The sequence below is a fragment of the Myotis yumanensis genome, unplaced genomic scaffold (assembly GCF_028538775.1).
Source record: "Myotis yumanensis isolate MYYU_CA2020_CCGP unplaced genomic scaffold, mMyoYum1.0.hap1 SCAF_2, whole genome shotgun sequence".
In the NCBI taxonomy this organism is placed as follows: Eukaryota; Metazoa; Chordata; class Mammalia; order Chiroptera; family Vespertilionidae; genus Myotis; species Myotis yumanensis.
Window position 1 is genome coordinate 14,844,197 of NW_027223753.1, and position 26,397 is coordinate 14,870,593.

At 50.6% G+C, this 26,397-nt stretch overlaps 1 protein-coding gene across 3 annotated transcripts; it reads right to left on the minus strand.

Moving 5' to 3' along the window:
* Positions 1 to 2,198: 2,198 nt before the first annotated feature.
* Positions 2,199 to 18,106, minus strand: IFNLR1 (interferon lambda receptor 1). 3 transcript variants are annotated; one of them, XM_070404355.1, is made up of 7 exons: positions 18,023 to 18,106; positions 14,156 to 14,279; positions 9,341 to 9,528; positions 7,657 to 7,799; positions 5,318 to 5,477; positions 4,848 to 4,981; positions 2,199 to 3,574 (listed from the first exon to the last, which is right to left on the minus strand). In XM_070404355.1, exons 1-7 carry the CDS (start codon positions 18,078 to 18,080, stop codon positions 2,819 to 2,821), a joined length of 1,563 nt encoding a protein of 520 aa, XP_070260456.1. In that variant the 5' UTR covers positions 18,081 to 18,106; the 3' UTR covers positions 2,199 to 2,818. The 3 variants fall into 3 exon arrangements, with proteins under 3 accessions (XP_070260456.1, XP_070260457.1, XP_070260458.1); XM_070404356.1 differs by lacking the exon at positions 18,023 to 18,106 and adding an exon at positions 9,622 to 9,672 and having other exon boundaries at positions 14,156 to 14,228; XM_070404357.1 differs by lacking the exons at positions 14,156 to 14,279; positions 18,023 to 18,106 and adding an exon at positions 9,622 to 10,174.
* Between the last annotated feature and the right edge of the window lie 8,291 nt (positions 18,107 to 26,397).

The window sequence follows — 26,397 nt, forward strand, 5'->3', positions numbered from 1 at the left end:
AAAAGTCACTGTGCTCTGAAGGATGGTAATGCTGCTTTCACCCGAGGCGTCGGCGTTCTTTGGCTGCTGCCCCTTGAGCGAGGCCCTGGACTGTGTATGGGAAAGGGCTTTGCAAACAGTGAAGTGCTGAGCACACCTGACAGGTCAGTATATTGTTTATCATGCTCTTTCCTAATGGTTCCCACAGTTTTTAATGATTTAATGACTCAAAGGAGCTGACATTTAGAATTACTAAAAAACTCAGCTTATCTCTGAAATTAAACTTTGAGAAAAAAAAAAGCTTAAAAAACAAGGTTTAATAATGGAGATGAAGTAATCCCTACACCAGAGTGATCATAGCTCTTAGTTTTTAAAAACAAAACAAAACACTTCATGAAGTTTTCCTTCATGAAGCGGCTCCACTGGGTTGGGAGAACATCAGAATTGATCGGAGATTAAAAATGGCGGCGGAGTAAGTGGGCCAAACTGGAAATATAACTAAACTACAGAAAAAGCCAAGGACAGAAAGTGGAGACCGCACAGAGAGTGACAGGAGGGGCGGAGAAGCGAGAGGGCTGGCCGGGCGCCCACAGACAGCAGCTGAAGTTCCGGGGGGATGTCTCAGCTGTGGGGGGCTCCCACTGAGAACGCTGGGGTCTAAGCCCCAAGCTGGGCTCCCCAGCCCAGAGCACCTGAACTGAGAAAGGTGCCCACATAACACCTGGCTGTGAAAGGCGGCTGGAAATGCAGGCACCCTCTTAAGACTCTGAGAATAACAATCAGACTGCAGACGGAGGAGGATGTCCGGAGGCTTTGAGTCTTTGCCTGATCTCCTTCGGGCCGGGGCCAGGAAAAGCAAACCCTGGTGCACATCTCGGTCCTTTCCAAAGGCACCGGCCCCAGCAGAGGGAGCCACAGGCTGAGGATTGCCGATAGCTCCAAACAGGGGACTCAGGGCCAGTCGGAAACAGCGTCTGACATTGTCCTGCACTAGAGATTGGGAGTCATAGCAGATCTACCTAATACACAGACACAAACCCAAACAGGCAGCCAAAGTGGGGAGACAAAAAATCAACCCCCAAATAAAAGAACAAATGAAACGGAGCTAAGAAATGTATCAGATGTAGAGTTTAGAATAATGACGGCAAAGATGCTCAACAGCATGAGAAAAGATATGGTAACTACGGAAAAAGACCAGTCGGAAATAAAGAATGACAGAGTGCTAATAAAGAACATGCTGGAAGGAACATGCAGCAGATTAGGGGAAACCGGGGATCGGATCAGTGAATCAGAAAGAACGTCCGCCTTAGTCTGGGCATTTGCCTGGGACCTGGCCCTGAGTCCAGCCTCGCCCAGCAACAGGGCTTCAGTTTATTCTCCCCCCTCTGTGCTCAGCGCGGTGGACAAGCTTCCACCCCACAGAAATGCACACACGTGTGCACGCGTGTGTGTATGTGGGCGAGTCCCAGCAGTGAAGGCCTCCTGCCAGCTTCGTGCCCCTTGGAAATCCTGGCTGTGACCTCAGCACTTTGCCGACAAGGCCAAGATTAACAGGGGTTGGACCAGCTGGCCAGACACCAAAGATCTCACCCTTGGGGACAAACGCAGGAAGCCAACATTTCAGCTTCTTCTAACAAAATCTTGTTCCCTCTGGGTGAATACTCAGCCATGCTCATCCATATACTGGTGGGTGTCGGTTAACAAAGTGAACACCCACCACGACCAGTAACAACGTGTTTCCAGAAGGTTCTCCATAGCTAGCAGGAAGATGGGACTTGTTATAACCACAATGGTCACCAAAGTGCTGTCCACAACAGGGATCACAGCCCACGAGGCCAACTCCCTGCCAGGTTGCTGCCCCGCCCCAACAAATCAGACCCCCTGGAAGATGGACCACTTGGCTTTTTACTGGGCAGAGGGAGGTCCCCCTTGGCTGGCTTCTGGCTTCTGAGAACTCCATTCCCTGACCTGGCGGTGGAGACCGTGAAGGTGGAAGACATGAGGTAGATGAGAGGTTAGATAAGCTAACAGGTGAATGCTCCCAGGTGCTCTGAGTCCAAGGGTCACAGGTGGGAGGTGCCTAGAGGTCTTCTCAGAGCCTGGGCAGATGGAGAGTCCTCCCTGCCACCAAGAAGAGAGAGCGCCACCGCGTCGCACACCTCACTCTCAGGACCGCCCCCCCCCCCCCCCCCCCCCCCGACGCCCCAGTTGGAAGTCATAGATGAGGAATCCAGGAGAAGGAGAGCAGCTTACTCAAGGTCACACAACCAGGAAGTGGCAGAACCGGGATTTGGACCCTGGTCTGCCTGACGGTAAGCCTAGAGCATTCTCCACGGCTGGAGCCTGGGATGTGAATGACGGCCGCCCTTTCCCTTCCCCTCCACACCCTCTGCTAACTAGACTTTTCCTCTTGGGGGCCCGCCCCAGGGGGGACTCATGAGTTAGGAGGCCGAGCCTCGGGGAGGAAGGTGCCAGAGGAAGGCAGGAGGCTCTGACACAGCTGAGCCTCCGAATGTCCTCTCCCGAGCCCAGATGGCCCTGGTGGTGTCAGCCCTGATGCCCCGTGACCTGGTCTCACCTGATTCGTGTTGTCCAGGGACAGCGGGGTGACCTGACCTGAGCCCATCCTTTTCTCTAGTCCTCTTGTGGCTCAGCCCAGGGTGGGTGGGCCACAGGATGGGGTGGCTTCTTACTGCTCAAGCCGACTGACAGCCTCTAGCTGGGGTTCTGGAAGCGCTGCAAGAACCATGGCTGCCCCAGGACCATGCTCCCAGGCCTCAAGTCTCTGTGGCGTCTTGGGCCCCTGGGAAGCTCAGTAGCACCGGATTCGGCAGGAAGCTCACCTGGCCATGTAATGCCCCAGCGTCCTACTCCTGGCTCCTGTCTTCTGGAGGCTGTCGGCCCCCCAGCTCCCAGCACCACTGTCCTCAATTTCTGATTCCTCTCCATCCTCTTCCTCCTCTTCCTCCTCCTCCTCCTCCTCCTCCTCCTCCTCCTCCTCGGCATTGCTGTCCCAGGCGACGGTCAGTGTCCGAAGAGAAACTGGAGGCTCCCCGGGGACCAGATCCGGCCTCGGTGAGGAGCCCCAGCTGGCCCAGGAGATGCTGTTTCTCTGGAGCTCTTCCAGGGAACCCAAGTCCTTGGAGAATTCGGGGACTGGGAGAGGCTCCGGACACCTGCTCCTACCCAGCCCTCGGCCTGGCCCCTTCTTGGCCAAATAGCCAGAGGACCCAGCCTCCTCCAGGAGGGAGGAGCCGCCAGTGCTGGCCCAGCTTCCGTCTGAAGCATCGCAAGCAGGACAGCCTTCGACCTGGACCCCTGCCTCCGAGTGCCCGGGGGTCTGGGGCTCCTGCTCCAGGAAACCACGGGGCACAATGTAGGGCTGGACGGTGACACTGTCGTCTGCGTCGTCCTCCTCCTCCTCGTCGTCGTCGTCGTCCTCTGATCCGGCCTGAATGGTGGCTGGGGCCCTCACTCTAGGGGTCAGTCTGACCCTTCTGGTTAGTTCCTTTTGGGGACAGAGGGTCAAGTCTTCCAGGGACTCTGGGCCACTGGGCTGAAAGGTTGCCACGGGGTATCTGTGTCCAGAAAAGTCCTGATTTGGGGGGGGGGGGGACAAGAGCAGAAGGTCAGGCTTTCCCGAAGTATGACTGCGCTAACCGGATGGACCCTGAGACAAGGGTGCCCATGGACATCACTTCTCTGGGAAGAGATCCCAGGAAAGGCCAACAGGGAGTGAGCATGGGAGACAGGGGTGGGATAACACCCACTAAGATGGGTGCTACCAGGCAAGTGACATCTAAGGCAGCTGCAGCTTAACCCTGCTGGGACGCAGGCAGCCAGTGCAGTGCCATGAGGTGAGGGTGGGAGGGGTGGAGGCAGTGCCACCTCCCTGGCACTTGCAGCCAGCCACGAGCATGGGCTGGGTAGACACCAGAGGCGAGAGACAGCCCCCAGGACGCAGGCACTAGCTGCTGGAAGGAACTTTAGAAATACTCCCTCCCTGCTCTGGCCGGCATGGCTCAGTGGTTAGAGCATTGGCTTGCACACCGGAGAGTCGCAGGTTCGATTCCTGGTGAGGGCACCTACCTGGGTTGCAGGTTCGATCCCCACCCCTAGTCAGGGCACATGTGGGAGGCAACCAATTGATGTGTCTCTCCCACATCGATGTTTCTGTCTCTCTGTCTCTCTCTCTCTCTCTTCCCCTACTCCATCCCTTCCACTCTCTCTAAAAATCAATGGGAAAATATCCTTACTCCTCAGGTGAGGATTTAAAAAACAGTCTCTCCCACGTGGTAGGGACACTCAGAATTCATGCTCAAAGCTCCCACCAGTCCAGTGGCCACTGAGCCTCAGCTATGGCCCAGCTTCCCGCATGAGTCCGACCCACTGACCTCTGCAGTCTTCCCCTGCCTCCGTGGCCTCCACATGCCAAGGGCGTGAGCCAGCAGACAGTGAGGGGACTCCAGGGTCAGCCTGGGCCACACCCACTTGGGGTAGACTGTGAACTAGGCGTTGGGACCCTTCTAAGTCTTCCCCTTTTGGTACCTTTTCCTCCCCCCCACCGCCTCTTTGGGCATCTCTCCTGAATCTCAAGGCTGGGGGTTCTGCTCTTGGCACCTGACAAATCCTGAGCAGAGATGCAATTACTTAACTCACAGGGACTGTAGGCACTTCTCCCTCCCAGGTATTTGAATTTGGTGCCAAAGGAATGAATTACTAATAGTGGAAATTTAGATGCAAAGGAAGGATGCTCTGCAGTCTGGGCCACCTTGCTCATCCGTCTGAACTACCGCTAAGTCTAGCCCCACTCCCTTGCTCTTCAACAACCCTCCCCGCTCAGGTGCACATCCCCAAATGTGCCGTACCAGAGCCTGTGGCATCTTTGCCCGCTGAAACCAGGGGTTCCCTCTGAAGCTCCTCCAGATCACACAGCCCGTGGCGGTAACCAACAGCAGCGGCAGCAGAAGTGGTAGCAGCACCAGGAACGCCCAGTGGACTCCTAGGAAAAATAATCAGGATGAAGAAGCAACAACAACGGCTCCAGTTTACCGACTGCATCTGTCCTGGGGGCTTCACGTACATACACAATCCTATTTATTTATTTTTTCATACCTCATCCTAGTCTCAGTCCTCATAAGAATAAACCCATGCTCCCGATTGCGGAAACCAAGATTCAGAGAGGTTAGGGAAGCTGCCCAAAGACACACAGTGAGTGTGGTAGGGCCGGGGTTTTAATCGAGGTGAGCCTGTCTCTAGGCACATGCTCCTAACCACCACATTATGAAGATCCTGACCCTCAGGGAAAGTCCTCGAGGCTGTACCACGTTGCACCCACCTGGGGTCCCCAGGGAGAAGCAGGTGGGCTTGGAGAACTCGCTGTATTTAGGGTCACCGCAGGTGTAGATGGTTCTGGCGCTGAGGCAGTGGTATCCACTGGCATCCGCCTGGAGGGGGATCTGGACTGGCTGGCCATGGGAAGTGGCTGGAAATCGGGTCTGTTTGGAGAAAGAAGCAGAGGTGAGCGGACCTGTTGTGGGAACCGGCTCTGCACAGCCAGGATGGGGTGGGGTTGGCAGCTGGGATCCTGCAACTTCTTTTCCTGCAATCAAGTTCAAGTGTTCAAGAAGCACTTCCCAGAACTATCTGGCTTCTTTTCTGCTGAGTTTCGAGGTAGAGATGGTCTGGGTTCAAAAGCACCCTTGCCATTCAGGGTCACTCCCTGCCCCCGACCCCCAGCCCCCTGCCCAGGGACTGCTGGCCTTCACTTTGAGGGGCATATCCCTCAGACTTCCTGCCCCAAGGGCATCCCAACTTATTTAGGGGGCATCATTCTGCCATCACAGACACAGAAAACTCTTGAGTGCCCGTCCAATGCAGTAGCCACTGGCCACATGTGGCTCCTGAGCACCTGAAGTGTGGCCAGTCCAAACTGGGATGGACTCTGAGTATAAAATACACATCTGCTTTCCAAGACTAAAGGAAGAAGAATGTCAAATATCTCAATAACTTTTATATTAATTACATGTTGAAACGATAACATTCTATTGGATGAATTAAAGTATATAATGAAAATTAAATTCACCTGTTTCTTTTTATTTAATTTAACAAGGAACATTTAAAATTACACATTAGGCTTGCATTACATTTATTTTAAAAAATATTTTTATTGATTTTTGAGATAGGGGAGAGGGACAGAAACATCAATGCGAGAGTGGAACATCTATGGGCTGCCTCCTGCACACCCTCTACCAGGGATAGAGCCCGTAATCCAGACATGTGGCCTGACAGGAATTGAACTGGCGACCTTTTGGTGCACGGGATGATGCCCAACCACCTGAGCCACACCGGCCAGGGCTGCATTACATTTCTATTGGAGAGTACTGGTCTAGGGCAGTGGTCGGCAAACTCATTAGTCAACAGAGCCAAATATCAACAGTACAACGACTGAAAGTTCTTTTGAGAGCCAAATTTTTTAAACTTAAACTATATAGGTAGGTACATTGTTATTAACTTAATTAGGGTACTCCTAAGCTGGCCTTTGCTAAAAACGTCCTCAATCTGATTGAAGTACGTTCGCTGAGATCGACCCCTTCCAACTCTCCCATCCACCCTCGTCTTGTATACTTGTTTCGTCTATCTCCTTTCCGAAAACCGACTTCTGCGCAGGGGCCACGAAGTTTCAATCGCACTGTACGTGCGCACCCGCACGTGGTATTTTGTGGAAGAGCCACGCTCAAGGAGCCAAAGAGCTGCATGTGGCTCGAGAGCCGTGGTTTGCTGGCCATTGGTCTAGGGTATTTGTAAGGTTCTTGAAGGCATGGACCACATCAAGTGGAGTACATCCTGGGAACCAGAGGATGCAGGAGGCCAGGAGTGTGACTGTTGGTTCAGTGAAAGAAAAACTGAGTAAGGGTGGGGTCAGTCAACTATACATCCTGTGGGCAGACCCGGCTGCCAGCTTTTTAAAAAGTGACACTGGAAACCACCTAAGCCTGTGCATTTACATATTGTCTCTGGTTCCTTTTGTGTTACAGATGCAGAGCCACGTAGCGGTGACAGACTATAGCAGCGGTCGCCAACTGGTGGTCCGCGAGGTCCGAAAGGTTGGCGACCGCTGGGCTACAGGGTCTGCAGAGCCACAAATGTTTACATCTGGCCCTTTACAAAAAAAGTTTGCCAACCCTGCCATAAATAAATACAGATAGACAGACACACGTGCACCCACAGAAAACAAGTCTGAAACTGGGTAGATACCAAAGACTTATTTGTGGTCAAAACTTTTGGTTTTCCCTGTAGAGCTCATGTGTATTTTCTGACTTTTCTATAATGAATCCAGTGGCTGGGCAAGCAGGCTTCCTGTAGCTCATCATAGTTCAATCAGATTTTATTGTAAAAAACAAACAAAAAAAAAAAAACCCCAACAGGTTTCATAATTAAAAAAATATATTAGTTAGAAAATGGCTGTGCTGTTAGCATCGATAAGGCACAGGGACAGGATGCCCTGTACTTGGCCTCTTAGGTGGAGAAGGGCAGGGATATGCCAAGGTGAGGGTATGTAGGAAGGCTTCCTGGAGGAGGCGTGCAGGTAGGAGGCTGGGAGGGTGAGGACACCGAGGTTTGGTAGGGCCGGGGAGGAAGGGGGCACAAGTAGGGGGCAGGAAAGGGGCTTCCCACCTTGTTCCCAGTCCCCTCCTTCCAGAAATCCACCTCATACTTCAGATCCGATGGGGGCATACAGGCGGGCAGCTGGTAGGTAGCATTGACCTTCAGGACCTCCTCTGTCTGAGTGACTACCAGGACGGGTGGGGCTGGCTCCACTGCAGAAACAGAACAGGACTTGTCAGTACCCCCTGGGGCCACGGTGTGCCCACTGCCCCGCCTCCAGGTGAGCCTGCTCCTCGCCCAGCCCAGAGAGCTGTCCTGGAAAGGGGAACCGGGAATCAGGAGCCTCCGGGCCATTTTATTTAAGCCCCAGAGGGGATATCACGAGTCCCATTTTAAAGAAGGGGAAACTGAGGCTGAGAGAAGTGAAATGACCAGGCCAAGCTCACAGTTAACCTGCCTTTATTCATGTTGTCCCTTGTACCCTCACATACCCACTAGCCTCCCAGAATCCGGCCCTTGCGTATCAGTTTCCTATGGCTGCTCTAACACAGCACCACACACTTAGTGGCTTAAAGCAACCCACATCCATTATCTCACAGTGCTGCAGGTCAGAGTCTAGGGTATAGTGACTATGTACTATGCTCTGGGCAAGGAGCTGAGGGTAATAGGGAGATGAGGCCTCCATGGATCCTGCCCTGCAGGAACTGAAAGAAATTAGGGGGAAATGAAATATGAAAACTACCAAAACAGAAGAGAGAAAGTGACCAGGGCCACAGTGGAGGGCAGAACAGGGCAGGTAGGGTCATTCGGGCTTAGGGTGTGCTGAAGGAAAATCAGGAGTGCTTCAGGGAGGAGGAGGCAAAAAAAGTAACTAAAAAAAAAAAAAGGCCATCTCCTCTCTGAATCGTTCCCTCCATTTCTATCTATCTAACCATTCAGTGGTTCATCCATCGTTCTTCTAACTCAGTGGTTCTCAACCTTGGCTGCACATTAGAATCACCTGGGAATCTTTTTAAAATCCTGATTTCTGGGCCTCATCCTCTGGAAATGCTGTTTCTTTGTTATGGGGTGAGGCCACAACATTAGTAACAAAGGAACAGAATTTCCGGAGGATGAGGCCCAGAAATCAGGATTTTAAAAAGATTCCCAGGTGATTCTAATGTGCAGCCAAGGTTGAGAACCACTGTTCTAGCAGAACAGCCCCTGTTCCTGCCTCCACATCTTTCCTTCCCAGCCAACATTCCTTCCTTCCCATCCATCCTTTCTAGCCAATCAGCCTACTTTTCCACTCACCCATCCATCCTTCTTTCCTTCTCATACGTCTTTCCTTCTTGATTTTCCTTCCTTCATTTGTTTGTTCACTTCTCCTCTCCCTCCCCTTCCTTCCAGCCTTGCTTCTGTGCTAACCACTGATCCACCCATCCGCCTTTCTTTCCTGTCCTCCCTCTCTCCATCCACACTTGCTTCCTTCTAGTATAATAAATGCCTGTATGGTTCATGATCAAGGCTGTGCTCCATAGAAGATCATAAATATCATAGTAGGAGGTACCAGCTGAACTGTGGTGTTGTGGTACTCCCCTAACTCCCTGCCATGAAAACAGGCTTCTTGGACCCGGGCTGCGGCCAGGGCGCTGCCCGACAGGGCATGCTCTCTGCGTCGGGGAAGTGGGAGACAGACGGTTGCACAGCAGTGCCACTGAGCCAAGTTCTTGGACAGAGAACCTTCCACTCAGTCCCTTACCCACAGACCTACCTTCAAAAAGGTACTCCAGGTACTTGGACTCCACCCAGGGGGACTTGGCATTGGGAGAGACCGCCCGCACACGGCCCTTGAACTTGTTGAACAGGTCCTGCTTCTCCAGGCACATCAGAGAACACGTCAGCTCCTTGGTTCTTGCACACTTTTCCACTTTTCGCCACCGTTCAGGGGCTGCTAGGAAGCTGAGGGAGGAAACAGACAGGGGAGCATTGGGCCATGGACTCACCTGCCTGGGACCCGGGGACTTACAGAACAAGTGATCACTCATCTCTCACCCGTGCATCCACCCATCTGTCCTCCGTCCGTCCATCTCTCCGGCTCAGGCTCTGGAGAGACACACGTGGGTGGGAACTGTGGCTCCGGCCCTCACCAGCTCTGGGCCCCTGTGCAGGTAACAGCCCCGAGCCCCAGGCTCCTCCCGTCGTGTGTCATGGTGGCTGCTATTGCTAGTACCAGTAACAATTTTCCACGTTTATTCATTCAGGCACTTATGGACCGACCACCCGCTGTGCGCCAGGCACCTGCTGGGGGCTGTGTGGATGTCAGAGGGGGACACGCAGGCCCACGACTCCAACCTCCTGAGAACGCTGAGGTCCACAGAAGGGACCTGAGCTCTGGGCATTCTTCCTGGGGAAGGAGCAAGGCATGACAGACAAGGCCCTTGGAACAAACGCTGGTGGGAGGAGATTAGAGATCCCCATCACATTAACAAGATAAATCCTGGTAAAGGCAGTGACAACAGGGTCACGTGGGAGTGGCTGCTTTCCAAAGGTGGCTCAGAACAGCTGAGGCTACAACAACAGGAAGAGCGTCAGGTGAAGGCCCGGGGGAAGGGTCCGCAAAAGCAAAAGCCCTGCGATGGGATCGGAAGGATCCAGACAAGAGCAAGGAGGCCAGTGTGGCCGAAACCCAGTGGACCAGGGAGGAGGAAGCTGTGCACAGACTGGGGATGAGGGTGGAGAGCGGGCTGGGCAGAGCAGGTGGCCTCGCCGCCGTCTTGGTAAGGAGTTTGGATTTTATTGCAAGTGTGAGCGGAAGCCACGGGAAAGTTCTGAATAGGGGACTGATCTAATTTATGTTTTTAGAAGATTACTGGTATGCCAGCGAGGAGGCTGCAGCCCTGATCCGAGAGATCACTGAATGGTGGTAGACTTGGTGAGAAGGGGTTGAATTCAGGATATATTTTGGAGTAAAAATAGACAAACTACAGGAAGACATAGAAAACCCATAATTATAATGAGAAAAAAATTTTAATACAACTAACTCATTAATTAACAATTGAACAAAGATAATGAAAAAATATAAAAAACTGAACAAAATAATTATGGAAGTTGGTCTAATGAACATGTATAGAACAAACCGAACAAACTGCTTAAGCCTCACTGTTGAAGCCCTAACCCCCAACGTGCCTGTATTGTAGTCCCCCCTTATCTGAGGGGGACATGTTCCAAGACCCCCAGTAGATGCCTGAAACTGCTGATAGTATCAAACCCTACATATGTCTTTTTTCCTATACATACATATCTTTGATAAAGTTTAACTTACAAATTAGGAACAGTAAGAGAGTAACAATAACTAGTAATAAAGTAAGACAACTATAACAATACATGATAATAAAAGTTATGTGACTGTGGTCTCTCTAGCTCTGATAACCAAACTGATCATTGTGACGGCCACTAAGTGATTAACAGGTGGGTAGCGTTTACAGCATGGACGTGCTGGATCAGGGGGTGATTCATGTCCCGGAATGGAGTGGGATGGTGCCAGATTTCATCACGCTCCTCAGAATGGCATGCCATTGAACACTTAGGAATTGTTTATTTTTGGAATTTTCCATTAAATATTTTTGAGCCTTGGTTGACTTCGGGTAACTGAAACCACCAGAAAGCAAAACCACGAATAAGGTGAGACTACTGTATTTGGAGACAGGCCCTTTAAAGATGGTATTAATGTTAAATTGGGCCATAAGGTTAGTGTCCTAAGTCAGGAAGACTGGTATTCTTAAACGAAGAGGGAGGGACCTCAGGGATGCTCGCACAGAGGAAAGGCCAGGTGGGGAGGTGGCCATCTGCAAGCCGAGGAGAGAGGCCTCAGGAGAGAGCAGACACACCAACATCTTGATCTTGGACTGCCAGCCTCCGGAACTGTGAGACACGAATTTCCGAATTCCCGTTGTGTAAGCCTCGCCCCCACCCCACTTTATGATATTTTGTTATGGCAGCCCCAGCAAACTAAGTTAAACGCACTCAGATTTCGGTACCATAGTGGGGTGCTAATGTAACAAATAGTGAAAAATGTGGAAGTGGTTTTGCAACTGGGTCATGGGTAGAGGCTGGAAGAGTTTTGAGGTGCACGTTGGAAAAAGCCGAGACTGCCTTGAAAAGACTGTTGGTAGGAATCTGGATGTTTCAGGTGATTCTGGGGAGATCTCAGGTGGGAAGGAGGAACGTCTTATTGGAAACTGAAGGGAAGGTGATCCTTGGTATAAAGAGGCAAAGAATTGCAAAACCACAGAACTGTCATCCACCTATGAAAATTACTAAACATTCCATAATGTCAGTGTTCAGTCTGGGTCCAGATTTCCCCACTGTCCCTTACATGTCTTTTTATAAACAACTAGTTTGGATCAAAAGCCTATAGAAATCCCCATGTAGAAAAAACAAAAACACACAAAAAAAGAGAGGCAAAGAGCATGGTTGAATCTCGTTCTAGTGTTTTTCGGAAAGTAGAAGTTAAACGTGATGAACTTGGGTATTTAGCTGAGGAGATTTCAATGTAAAGTGTTAGAGATGGAATCTGGTTTCTCCTTTCTGCTTAGAGCAAAATGAGGAGAGAGAAGAGCAATAAATAGAAGAAACTGTTAAAAATTGAAGATTTGAAAAATTCTCAGCGTATGCAGGTTGCAGGAAGCGAGAAAGCACATTCTGGAGAGAATACCAAGAGTGGGGCTGAAAATCTTTTGATAAAGAGGGCTTGGTTGTGACTGATTTCAGGCTTTAGGTTAGGAATTGTGCAAACGAGCCTGGGACATCTTGTCATAACAATAAAAGATGTCAAAGTCAACTGGGTCGAGTTCAAAGGACTCAGGAGCCAACTTGAAGAGCGGGTTCTCTGCGCTTCCTGGACTTGGAAGTCTATTTCTTTCACCAGGTAGGGGAAGTTTTCTGTCATTATTTCTTCAAATAGATTTTCAATATCTTGCTCTCTCTCTTCTTCTGGCACCCTCATAATTTGGATGTTGGTACGCTTGAAGCTGTCCTTACACTATCTTCGTATTTTTGGATTCTTTTTTCATTGTGCTTTTCCGGTTGGGTGTTTTTTGCTTCTTCGTATTTCAAATCTTTGACTTGATTCTTGCGATCCTCTGGTCTGCTGTTGGGAGTCTGTATAATATTCTTTATTTCAGTCAGTGTATGCTTAATTTCTAGTTGGTTCTTTATCACAACATCGAGGGTTTCACTAGATTTCCTGAAGATCTCACTACATTTATCGGCGGTCTCACCAGTCTTCATGAAGATCTCACTACATTTATCGGCGGTCTCACCAGTCTTTTCGAGGGCCTTATTAAATTTATTGGCGGCTTCTAGACAGTTCTTTAAAGACCTTAAAAGTGTGGTTTTGAACTCTATATCCAGCAGTTTTCTTTCCTCCATTTCTGTCGTTTGTATCCTGTTTCTTTGTCTCGGCATTTTTTATGCTTCGCTGTGTCGATAGAGTGCCTTTCTGTGCTAAGTGTCCCAATTACCTGAGGTAGACACTCTTGGTGCACCCCCTTGTGGGCTTTGTGCACAGTCTTGTTGTAATTAAGCCTTGATTGTTGTAGTTATCACTAGGAGGAATTGACCTCCAGGCCAATTGGCTGTGAGAATCAGCTGTGTCTGCAGTGGGAGAACTTCTGTGCTGGAGACCCAGTTCCTTCTTTTGAAAGCTCTCTTGCAGCCTGTCCTCCAAGCCAGGCCCCCATCACTCCCATCTGGGTGCTATGGGTAGAAGGATGGCGACGGAATAGGAAGAGCACAAACTCTGGGGTCAGAAGGATTGGGATTTTCTTCTGGCTCCATTGCCAGCTTCCTCACCTCTACAATGGGGAGTGCAGTGCCTGCCTGGTGATACTGGGAGGAAGAAGCGAAATACTCATGCGAGGCTCAGCCCGGCAGGCAGAAGGGGTCCTGAGTCCAGGGCAGCTTGCTCCCCTTCCTGCATCCTCTTCCTCACCGATTCTAGATCCATCCTCCTGAGCATGTGCTTTACCAGCTTACTCTCCCACTAGAGACCCTCCCATGATTCCCGTCTGTGTGCAGAGAAGGTGAAGCCGTTGGCATTTTCAGGTACCTCTGGGTGGGTAGTGGCTGCCTGGCCTGCCAGGTTGGGAAGGACGCTGGCGAGGAGGCTCCGTGCAGGTTCCGTGGGGGAAAAGGGTGATCATCTACTGATGCCCAGCACGGGCTCTGCAGGAGACCCACTTGCCCTCCCTCATCTGCCCGAACAACCCCAAGCCCTGAATCCAGACCCCCACCAATTCCATCGCTGGCCCTCATCGCTCCACCCAAGCCCTGCTCCAACTTTTCTCAAAGATCCACCCTCACCCCTGGTAGGCCTATCACCTGTGCGCTGTTCTCCACTCAGTACCATTCCCACCTCCAGACCTTTATCAAGTGCCCTCTCCAAGCACCTGTCACGTGCCATCTCCCCAGGGACCCAGAGAGCCGGCAAATGCTGTCCACACGGAAAGCAGCCTTCCCAAGAGGCCCCTCCCACCCCTGCCACCTCCTCAGCCTCCCAGCCACCAGCCTGGAGGCTCCCCTTTACCTCTGATAGGCCACACGATAGGTCACGTTCTGGGGGTTGCCAGGCCCTGGGAGCCAAGTGAGGTACACACTGAAGTTCCGGGAGAGCAACGTCACGTTCTGGGGAGGGGCCAGATGGGGCCTCCCTGTGGGGGAGAAAGAGGCCATGAAGCCTGGAGCTCCCGGCTCATCTTGACTTGGGCCTTTCGGAGCTGAAGAGTGGCATGGCAGGCAGTTTGAGGAACCAGGAGCCTCTGAGTGGCTGAAGCGTGGGGGACATGGTGGAGGCTGGGGATCAGGATCCCTGTGACAGTCACACCAGAATGGCTGTATTGCAGCCTCGTGCCCTCCCCAGGCCTAGCAGCCCACCTGCCCCTCAGAGGAAGCTCCTGCCCACTCTGACACCTGACGGTTCCAGCAGACCACAGAGCAGGACCATCTGGGTCTCCTGGACGACAGGAGGGAACAGCCCCAGGGTCTTAATGAGCAGGGGCTCTGTCTGGTTCTCAGCCACGTCCCCAGAGCCCGCCTGCAATGGTCCCTGCACATAAATAGTAGATGCGCAATAAATATCTGAATAAATCCTATATAATAAAAGGCAAATATGCAAATTATACCCTTGGGAGTTCGACTAACCAGGAGTTTGACCGCTTGCTTTGACGTGTGCTGACCACCAGGGGGCAGCGCGGATGGAATGAAGGCCCCGGCCAGCAGATGGCAGCCAGGGGAAGGAAAGCCCAGGCCGGCCCTATCCATGCACGAATTTCGTGCACCGGGCCTCTAGTACTGTGATAACTTGGATTATTCTGAAGACCTTCTACCTGGTCTCCCTGCTTCCAACCTTGTCTCCACACAACAGCAGAAGTTCAAATGAAAGTCAGATCATGTGACTCTCTGTCCCACTCCTCTGCCCCTTGCTTCCTCTTCTCCAGCCACACTGGCCTTTTGCTGTTCTTGAGGAATGTCGGGCACGCTTTGGGAACAGCCATGAACAGCAAGCATTACTGTCTCGGTGACACTTCCCCTCCTTCCCACTGATAACTCTCTTCTGACACATGCACCTGATTACACAACTGCCCAGTTCCGTGCCCTTTCCTTGCCTGCAGAATAAAGTCCACAGTCCTTATCATAGTACATGGGGCCCTGCCCAGCTTGGCCTGCTCTGGCCATCTAGCCGACCTCTTCCCCACAGGCTCTTAGGCTGCGCCAATCCTCCTTCTTGACCTTCTCGAACCACTGAATTCTTGGGGATGCCTCTGGACCCAGGTGTCTTTGACTGCCAGGTATTCAGCATCTAATCTTTTATTTATCTATTTTTGTTAATTCTCACCTGAGGATATTTTTTTCTATTGATTTTTAGAGAGAGTGGAAGGGAAGGAGGGAGAGACAGACAGAGAGAGAGAGACAGAGAGAGAGACAGAGACAGAGAGGGAGACAGACACACACAGAGAGACACATTGATTGGTTGCCACCTACATGTGCCCCAACCAGGGCTGGGGATGGAACCTACAACACAGGTATGGGCCCTTGACCAGGAATCAAACCTGTACTCCTTTGGGGTGTGGGCCAATGCTGTAACCACTGAGAACACTGGCCAGGGCCATCATCTAATCTTTTAAAGACTCAATTCAAATGTCACTTCCTCCAGGGAGCCTTCCCGGACATTTCTAAGAAGTGGTGATGCCAGCAGCTAATGTGTGTTGTGTCCTAACTATGTGCCAGGCACTATGTTAACCACATTGCCTGCACTTCCTCTTTCAAACCTCCCCACTCCCCTAGGCATTTGGTACTAATCATGATCATCCCATTATGGATGAGGAAACTGAGGCCCCCTCAGCTAATGAACTGTAGAGTCAGAATTCAAATCGAGGCCTAGCCAACTCCAAAGCCTGAGCTCTTGACCACACAGCCTCCTCATGGGGCCTGTTCAGCTTTATTCTTCCAACATCAATGGACCATTATTGGTTAGCAATATCTATTGACGACTGTGTGCCAGAGGTTTCAAAGAAGAATACAACTCCATCCCTGCCCTTCAGGCACTCTGGTCCCATGGAGAATTCAGTGCCCTGAAGTGCCACCTGGGCCACGACAGAAATCCATACAGATTACAGAACAGGTTACAGAACCGCATTAGGGAGAGTCTGGCCAGTTCTACTGATGGCTCAGCGGGGCTCCCTACCCCTGGCCTTTTAGGCCCCAATATGGGTGCCTGTGTCCTCAAGTCGGAAATGGATCACTGGGATCCTGGTGCTGCCACTGCTTCCAGCTTCTGGATTTTCTAGCAGACGACTGGCAGGAGGCCAACGTCTGAGCTTGGCCACTGTGGAGAAATAGCAGCTAGAGCAACTACCCTTTTTTGAGCTTTCAACAGCTGCCAGACACGGGTTTGGCATTTTATACACAAACCTCAATCAATCCCGAGGACAAACCGCCCGATGGGGTAGGTGTCATTTCCCTTTCGTGGAGGGGCACTAGGCTGGGAGACAGATGGTGAATCATTTGCTTGAGGCTGCACAGCTAGTTCGTGGGGGAGCCAGGATTTGAACCTGGATCTAGATGAACTTCTCCCAGACTCATCACACCACAGTTTGTGTTGCATAAATTAAAAATCCTTTGGGAGTCAGCCGGTGTGGCTCAGTGGTTGAGCATCGACCTATAAACCAGGAGGTCACGGTTTGATTCCTGGTCAGGGTACATGCCTGGGTTTCAGGCACCATCCCCAGTAGTGGGTGTGCAGGAGGCAGCCAATCAATGATTCTCTCTTATCACTGATGTTTCTATCTCTCTCTCTCCCTTCTTCTCCGAAATCAATAAAAATATATTTAGAAAAATAAAATGAATAAGAATCTCTCGGGGAAAGTTCAGTTAGGTCTAGACAAGAAAGGTACTGAGTTTCACAGTGAAACTGGGAGACAGAGGACCCCTCCTCCCCTCCCTTCCACTGTCCCTCATCAGCTGCAAAGACCCTCACTGCTGGGAGGCACCAGGGGCTGGGGAATCCCTGCGCTGACCTCAGTAGGTACACAGCTCTGTGTCAACCACCCAACCCACAAACAGAGCCAACCATGATTGCTGCAGCCTGTCTTCCCTGTTCTGCATCTCACCTCTGCCTTCCTTCTTGGGCAATTCCCTTAATTGCTCTGAGCCTCAGTCTTCTACAACGGAAAAGGGAGAAAATAATATCTACATAATGGGATGGCTGGGCTGTACAGCTTAAATAGGATAATGTGGTGCCCAGCACAAAGAACCTGCTCAATGAAAGTTGTCTCTAAATATAATTATTAAATTATTAGATTATATCCAAGGACCCGTCCAGATCCTAAATTGTGAGTCTAATTCTAGGAAGACTGGTTGGGACCTGGTGGTTTGGTGCTATCCCCAGGTATTTGGTACCCGGCCACCTTATTTACCCTCCAGTGGGGCTCAGCAAGAAGGCGCCCTGACAGATCACCTCGGGGCACCGGCTCACCAGGGCTCCTGTCCCTCAGGCCCGGGTGGAGCACCCGACGCCCCGCTGGAGAGGACTGCGGGGCGGGCAGGCGCTGGTCCGACTTCCCCACTAGGAGGCTCAAGCGCGGCATTGGCGCAGCGGGCAGGACTCCGGGGAGAAATTAAAATGCACTTTAGGAGCCAATGCAGCGGCTTATCGCTGTCGCTTTCCCTGCTCCCCTGCAGCCGCCCTGGCGTTCGGAAACGGGTGGTTTCCTCCTGGGAAGGAATGTCAAAGGCTCTGATGAGTGGGCAAGGCGACCAGCGCTCCGCGGGCTCGGGCGGCCGCCAGAAGGCTCGGTCCACGCCCCTGCCTGCTCGGAGCTCCGGTCCGAGGGTGGACGCGCTCGCCCAGGGGGCCCGGGGCCCCCCACCCTCCCGCGCCCTCCCGCACCCCTACCTTCAGCGGACGGCAGCAGGTACAGGAGCAGGAGGGCCCAGGGCCCGGCCCGGCTCATGTCGGCCCTTCTCCGGCCGCCCCGGAGGGGCCAGGTCCCGCCTCCTGGTTCACCGGCGGGCAGGTGACGCGAATGGCAGCCAATGGGAGGCCGAGCCTAGGGACCGCCCCTTGTGGGCCGGGACTCGGCGGGGGCTTCCCCGGGGGCGCCCCGCGGCGGAGACCGAGACTCGCGCTGCAGGCTCCGGGCTCCCGGCTCCCCGGCGCCTGCACTTCGCTTGTTTGGTCCGAGCCCGGGGTGCGGGTGCGGGTGCGGGTCGGGGGGGGGACCGTAAATCGGTGTATGCGGGGAGGAAAAATGTTTATTATTAATAATCAACGTTAGGAATTCCAAGACGGGATTTTTAACGGGACCATGGGGAGTTCAGGGCCAGTGTAACAACAAGCCTCGCCTCGGACACCCTTGCAGGATCTGAGCGTGTTTTATGTGCCGATACTGAGCCAAGCGCTTCAACACATTATCTGCTTTAATCTCCCGACTTTCCTGAGAATCCAGGCGTTGGTCCCGTTGCTCTGTGTTCCTCACGTGGGGGTGGCAACCTGGAACCAGTCCCTCCGCAGACGGTACAGTCATTAGAAAGGTTGCTGCCCAGGTAAGCGCTGAGCAGACCCAGGGATGTGTACAATGCATTCCCTCAGGAGCAAGAACTGTTAAGGGCAGAAACATAATATTGGGAACTAGCTATTAGTTACAAGAAACAAATATTAATCATGCTCTGTTAACCATGATTGTTTTGTTCTGATTAAAGAAAGCACATTCTACCCCGGCTGGGAGTTCCGAGACTGTCTATCATTATGGAGAGATTTACAACCTCTTGGCTGAAACAATTGAGTCCTGGAGGCATCTGCTCTTGACATCCTCCAACCCCTATTGCCTGTAATCTGGTCCCGGGGCGCCCAGAGGCACCCACCTTCTGTGACCCCTCCCCCAGCCTACATGACTTATAACCTGTAATGATTATACTGTGCCTACTTCCCCATGCCTGTAATTCCTACTTTCCCACGTATTCCTTGTCCTACTGAAACAGGAATTTTAGGGGTAAAATAGGACAGGTTTAGGACATTTTATAAATTTTGGAAATTTGGGGGACCATGGAGGAAGCACGGGGCTGTAGAGCAGCAAAAGGTATATTTCCAAAGAATAGGAATGTTATGGATCAACATTCGAGAGAGTAAGACCACCAACTCCAATTAGGTCTTAAGCAGCAAGTGAGGATTTATTGAAAAGCTGGCCAGCGACTGCCGTAGGCGTTCTCTCCTACGACAGCGATGACCCTGGTTCCAGGCCAGCCTTTTATTCACAAAACGGTTGGCTAAACACACACAAAGTTACCTGGGACACATTAATCAACACTGCCCCGTTACCAAGGTATTTATTAATCAACTTGCCCCGTTTCTCTAGCTCAGGGGTGGGCAAACTTTTTGACTCGAGGGCCACAATGGGTTCTTAAACTGGACCGGAGGGCCGGAACAAAAGCATGGATGGAGTGTTTGTGTGAACTAATATAAATTCAAAGTAAACATCATTACATAAAAGGGTACGGTCTTTTTTTTTTTTTTTTTTAGTTTTATTCATTTCAAACGGGCCGAAGCCGTAGTTTGCCCAGGGCTGCTAGCTACTATTATAAACTTGCCCCGTTTCCCAGACTACCCTCGACCATAGTTGGTTCCATTTCCCCAGTAACTGCCAACATACCTGAGAGGGACATTCAGAGGTTAAGAGATTTTACAAGGGGGGCTTAACTGTAACAGGAGAAGCTGAAAAGCTGCAACAGATACATTTCCAGAGAATGAGGGAGCTGAGAACAGCAAAAGGTCTATATTTACAAAATAAAGAGGAGGAAGCCCTTCATCCAGATGGAGAAGAAAGCCCAGAGAGAATAAGAAAACAATAAGGAAGGGACCTCACGTGTCCCATATGAGGTTGGACCTTTGAGCCCAGGAGTAACTATAGTAACCAATCTAGGGGAATAGTGACCAATCAGAGGGGATATCAAGGCACCAGGATCTGCAGCCTTTATAAGCCCCAGGGAAAAGGAACTCAGTGGGACCCTTTCCCCCTCCCTACGTGGGAGTCCATTCTGTGGGACTCTTTCCCTCTCCCCACGTGGGAGTCTATACTTGTTCTTCAATAAATCTCCACCTTTGCTATACCACTTTCTGTCCGTGGATTCATTCTTCGATTCCGGCGGACAAAGAATCCAGGTTCTAGTCTAAAAACTCCGTTTCACTATGAGAAGGCTAAAAGGCTAATTCCAATGTAACCCTGATGTTGGGGAGGCTAGCAATCTGAATCTGTGCAGTAACCTAATGTACGTTCTGGATAACCTATAATGAAGTCACTGCCCCTTTCCTCCACAATCTGGTCTTGCAAGACCTGTTACCTAAACGCTCACATTTTACAGAGGCCATAAACCATGAACCCCCAGAGGGGCCTATCAGCGCTGGCACCAGGCCAGGCCCTTAGATATGATCTCAAGACCCCCATCCCAACCCACGGGGCTTTTTGCAAAGCCCACAAAAGGTTCGGAAGTCCCCCAAATATGGATTTGGGGGACAAAGAAACCAAAAGGGGATAAAAGAAGGGCTTCCACCATACTGGTTTGCTCAGACCCTGGAGGCGACTCCTCTGAGACCACCGGCGTAACAAAGCTGTGTGACTCCATTTCTCTAAGCGTCGCTTGGGTTTCTTCGGTCTTCTACAGCAACTACCCAGTATCCGCAGCTGGGTTATGGGGAGAGGCAGAGCAGATGTTTGCGGATGACCTGCTGCTCTCCCATACTGCCGGCATTATTGAAATAAACACTCGTATATGACTCAACCCTGTCTCTGCTTAATTGGCTGAAGTAGTGACAGGCAGTCCGGACCCCTTGGTTGTCCGGTTATAGTACTACCAAAATATGGGCCCATTAAAAAGAAAAGTGTGTCTGTAGGCATGAGTAACAGCTTTGAGAGGGTATACACCAATTTGTTAGTGGGTGTTATCTCTGAGTGATGAGGACTTTAAAATCTTCTTTCTGCGTATGTTTATTTGAGAGGGCTAACCCCTATTTTTTTTAAAAACTACTATTTGAAATTCTCTGCTGTTCAGATAGTCCCTTATTCTGCAAAGTCAACTCTGCTATTTTTTTAAACAGCCCCTCATTCTGAAAAAATAACTTTGCTTTCTAGCCTGCTTGAATAATAAGGAAGATAAACTTAGCTGTCTGACCTTGTAGGCCATGATAGTACGCCCATACTATCATGCCATGCCAGATGTATTTTTTAATTGGATAGAACTGTGTTGTTTTCAAGGCCACCAGCGAGATAACCACTAAGCACACATAGGGCTGGCTCTTTAATAAAAAGGAAAGTTCTGCTTGTAGCTCTGCTTAGAATTTGAATTCATTTTTCTCTAAGCCCACCGGTGTATATTAAAGAGTGTAATTCCAAACTCTCTAAGTGTTGCTTGGTTTTCTTCTCCGGTCTTCTGCAACACATTTTATAAATTTTCAATTCTTTGTGTGTTGCTTTTTCAACAAGAAAAGTCACTTCTATTCTAAAAATAATCATAGCTCTCCTTTATTAAATATATTCTTTCCTGTCCTTCCACAACTCTTAAAAGAGGCATTGCCTCTTCTTCCTTTTTTTTTTTTAAACCCTCACCTGAGGATATTTTCCCATGGATTTTTAGAGAGAGTGGAAGAGAGAGGGAAAGACAGAGAGAAATATCGATGTCCGCAGTCAGACACTCTATCCACTGAGCCAAACTGGCCAGGGGCCTTTACGATGAGGAAACTGCCGTTCTGAGAACCCAGGGAGCTCAGGCAGGCGCCTGACTCTGGGTTGCATACTGCCTCTGCGACGGGCCAGGTGACCACAGTTCAGCTGTGACCAAGCCCCTGAACTAGGACAAGACAGGCAGGCAGCAGAGAGAAATATCTATCGCAGATGCTGGCTCTCGCTCGGATCCCAGCAGTCTTGGGAGAGAGAATGCACTTTCACAGAACTTACTGGTCCCAAAGTTGCCCCGAGTTTGGCCCTCGGTGCAAACATTCAGAAATAGTCCTAGGGTTTGCATCATGCCTTCAGCCCAATCGGTACCTCCTCACAGGGGCTCACAGGACCATGGTTGGACCTCAAAGGCCAGGGAAGGAGCCTCATGTGGCAGGCACACTCTTAAGTTTCTTCTGAAATTATGACTTTGTAATAGAATAAAATAATCAGTCTTTCTGACTCCATCTGGCTTGAGCCTGCCCAGTTCCCATAACATGTCCTTTAGTAACTTCCCAGTCCTGCATGTAGGAGGTATGCTAAGCACTAAAGGATTCTTATCTGTAGATTGTTTATTTAAAGGTTTATAGGCACCTCATGACTGGCGGCCACAGTTAGTTGACCAATGCAAAGTCCACCCCTGTCCACCCTTTCCCTGACATAAACGAGCCTAAATTCTGTACTTTCTCAAGAAGGTTCTTTGGGACGCTAGTCTGCCATCTTGGCTTGCTGGCTTTTCGATAACGTTGCTTTCCTTGCCTGTACCCCATGTCATTCGACTGATGGCCGCTGTGGCAGCGAGCAGTTCCAGCTCTCACTTGATTACAACTTCATTTAACTCACTGCAGCTCTTCCAGACCCAGAGCCCCCTGGGCGGGGAGCATTTCTGCGGTGGGGACTCCCCCTGCTCTGCTGGTGTGATGTTGGTCTGCATGTGGCACCTGACCATTTCGCTTGTTCTCCCTTCCCCCCACCCTATCATTTCACGTTAGGAAACCGTGTGTCTGGATGCCTGGGTGCATCCACACGAGGTGGGGCAAAAGTCCGTTTACAGTTGTGAGTATGCAAAACACGGAGTTTATATTTGTATGGTTATTGATTATTTTCCATATGAACAACTGGAAACCGACTTTTGCCCCAGCCTGTATAAAAGGACATTTTGTGACCACAAACTTGGGTAAGTTGCATCTCTCAAAACCTTAAAAAAAAAAAAAAGTCACCTTGGATGCAGGTCCAAGAAAATTTCAGCCAGTTCCGCGGACACAGGCCTACACATGCCCTCAGTCTGCTGCGTCAGTTTCTTTCCAGTATCTCAAATGCTGATAATAAGTCCACTCTGGAATAAGCTGGACCCATCTCTATTGAGCTCTCTCTATCTAAAACAGCTTTCAGTAGCATTAATACTTATTGAGACTTCTGATGCGGCAGGGACTACACTTTACTTATATTATGGTATTTAACCCTCCCAACAATCCCTCGGGGTTGGTATGAATAGCTCCTGCTAACAAGTGAGACTCTGAGCGGTCACGTTGCCCACATGCTGGTTAGCGACAGCGCTGGGTTTCAGACCTCCGTCTGGCTGTCCTCAAAACCTGTGGGTTTAAAACTTCTGCCACTCAGCCCCCAGATGGTGAAGGTCAGACAAATATAAAATCCCCCAGCCTCTTTCACTTCCTGACTTGCAAAGATCACAGCATGAAACTCTCATGACTGGCGAGGTGTGGCGGTCACCAGGGTCACCAGAGCGGCAGCCTCCTCTGGATGAGATGAAGTGGAAACAGTGATGCTGGTAAATGTTTCTCAGGGAGCCTTCCTTAACCCCAGCTTTGATTTGTTCCCATTCCCCATATAAGTCTCCTTGATAGTATTTAATCACTATTTCCTATAAATCATTTCTGTGCCTTTAATATCTCTGTTTCCTGGATATATCCTCAGGGCCTGGCACATAGTAGGTACTCTTCTAAGAGTAACAGCCCTAGCCAGTTATGCTCAGTGGATAGAGCATCGGTCTGCGGACTGAAGGTCCCAGGTTCTATTTTGGTCAAGGGCAGATGCCTGAGTTTCGGGCTCAATCCCTAGTAGGGGGTGTGCAGGAGGCAGCCGATCAATGATTCTCTCTCATCATTGATGTTTCTCTCTCTCTCTCCCTCTCCCTTCCTCTCTGAAATCAATAAAAATATATTAAAAAAATAAATAAAACCTCCTAAAAAAAAAAAAAAGAGTAACAGAACTGGGGCTCAGTTGAACACAATTCCAGATGCCTCAAACAACTCAGCCACTCACTAGATGTGTACACATGTGTACCAAGCTAAACTTGGCATGTGACTCCTGGTTAAAAGACCTCAGTACCTTCTGAAAGTATGACTTCACAGTCCTGTCTCTCTCTGCAGGTGGGAATTTACAGTCGCCTCTTCCATCGACCCTGAAAGTAAGACGTATAAAACCACGTAACTATGTGAGGATTCACAGCCTCTTTCCCTCCTGCCTGGGCGGGCAAAGAGCAGCAAGCCTGGGTCATGGACCTTGGAAAGGCAGGAGAGGAGGGGAAAGCTAAGAGCTAACGGGGGCTGGTGCGTCTGAAGAAAGGAGCGCGCTTAGGGGCCAGCTGCTGTGAATATGCGCTGATGAGGAGAGAGGTGGAGAAAAGGGATTTTAAAACTTTCTTGCTTGATATTAGGGCTGGAATCCCTTTTGGCATCCTTCCCCCCCCACCCACCCAAGAGTCTAAAGTAAAGATTTTCAGTGGTTTGAAACGAGTGTTGTTTTGACTGTTAGTTTCCTTGCTGTGGTTTTAATGCAATGCTAGAGAGAGGCAGGACCGAATACAAGAACTAGAAGGCCCGTCTGGATATGGCAACGGCGTTTAAGACTTTATTGGTAACAAGGATGGAAATGCAAACTGGCTTAAGCAAAAAAGGCATTGGGCAGTCCCACCAGATTGGAAAATTCAAGGTGGGTGTGGCTATGAACCGGCTCCAGCAGAAAAAGATTCTGATTGGCTTGCCTTGGGTCACATGCCATTCCTTGAACCAATCAGTGTGGTCAGGGAGATTGGGGACACTCTAATTGGCCAGCCTGGGTAGTATGCCCTCCCCTGGGGTGGGAGGGGTGAATGGAGCATCCTGATTGACAGCCCCTCCAAACACAGGAGCAGAAAAAGGGTGGCTCCACAGAGAGCACAAAAATAACAAATGGTGTGTGTGTGTGTAGTTTTGCTCCACAGTAAAGTTAATTCAAAGGAAATTCAAGATGTAGGGAAACAAGGAGGGCAATGAGGAGGAGTAGATATCCAGTCAGATTTGAAGGGAACCAAAAGGAACAGGCTGAGTCTTAAAGGTTTCCTAATTACCAACAATCCACTATTGAGCACCTACTGTGCGCTAACTGCTGTCACTATTTTATCTAATTGTTACAGCCATTCTATTAGGTAAGTATCAACACTAATGCTTTGCCAGTGGGAAGCAGGTTCAGAGAGGTTAAGAAATGGAGCTACTACAGTGCAGCTGCTCTAGAAAACCGGCAGTTCCTAAAAAAAAAACTAAACATTAAACTACCATATGACCCAGCAATTCCACTCCTAGGTATAGACCCAAGAGAACGGAAAACATGTCCACTCGAAAACTGTACCTGGATGTTCCTTACAGCATTATTCATAACAGTTAAAGAGCGGAAGCAGCTCGATTGTCATCAGCTGTTGAACAGACAAACAAAATGCGGTGCATCCACAGAGTGGAATACTATTCAGTAATAAAAGGAGCGAAATACTGCACATGCTCCTACGTGGACGGACTTTGAAAACATCACGACAAGTGAAAGAAGCCCGTCACAAAAGACCACACATTGCATTATTCCATTTGTAGGAAACGTGCAGAATATGCACATCCATAGACATGAAGTGCATTGTGATGGCCAGGGGCTGCGGGAAGGGAGAACAGAGGCCTGCCTGCTCCTGGGGGAGGGATTTCTTTGTCCAGACGATGGAAAGCGATGATGGTTGCATGGCTTTGTGAATATATTAAACATTGTTCACTTCGAAAAGACTGTTAAGGTAAGTAGATAAGTAGATTATATCTCCAGGAAGGAGCGCTGGGAGGAAATCCCTAAGGCACAAAGAGGGAGGGGAGAGCGCAGCTGGGATTTGAACCCCGGGGCAGAGCAACCTGGAAAGAGCCCACGGTGTTGACCTCCTTCCCTGCTGGCTTCAGCCTCCCCCGCTGCTCCTTTGGGCCCAGAGGATGTGGGGAGGTTCCAAGTGTGGCGCTGCCCTTAGGCGAGGGGTCGGGGAGCACCCGAGCGCAGGGAGCAGGAGGAGGGGCGGGGCCCCCTCGCCCTCCGGGTAGGAACAGCCAGGCTCTTCCCAAACCTGCCTTATCTGCTCCCTTCAAGCCTGGGAAGGCCCCCAGGCACTGACAGCGGTTCCCAGGCTGCTGGCGAGCAGGGACCCGCGCCTCTGCCAAGATCCAGAGCCTGGGCCCCGGGCCAGGAGGCGCTCCGACTATTTGGGGAAAGTGCGAACCTGAGACGGGAGCCTCTGCTCCCCGCCCCGCCCGAGTTTTCCAGCTCA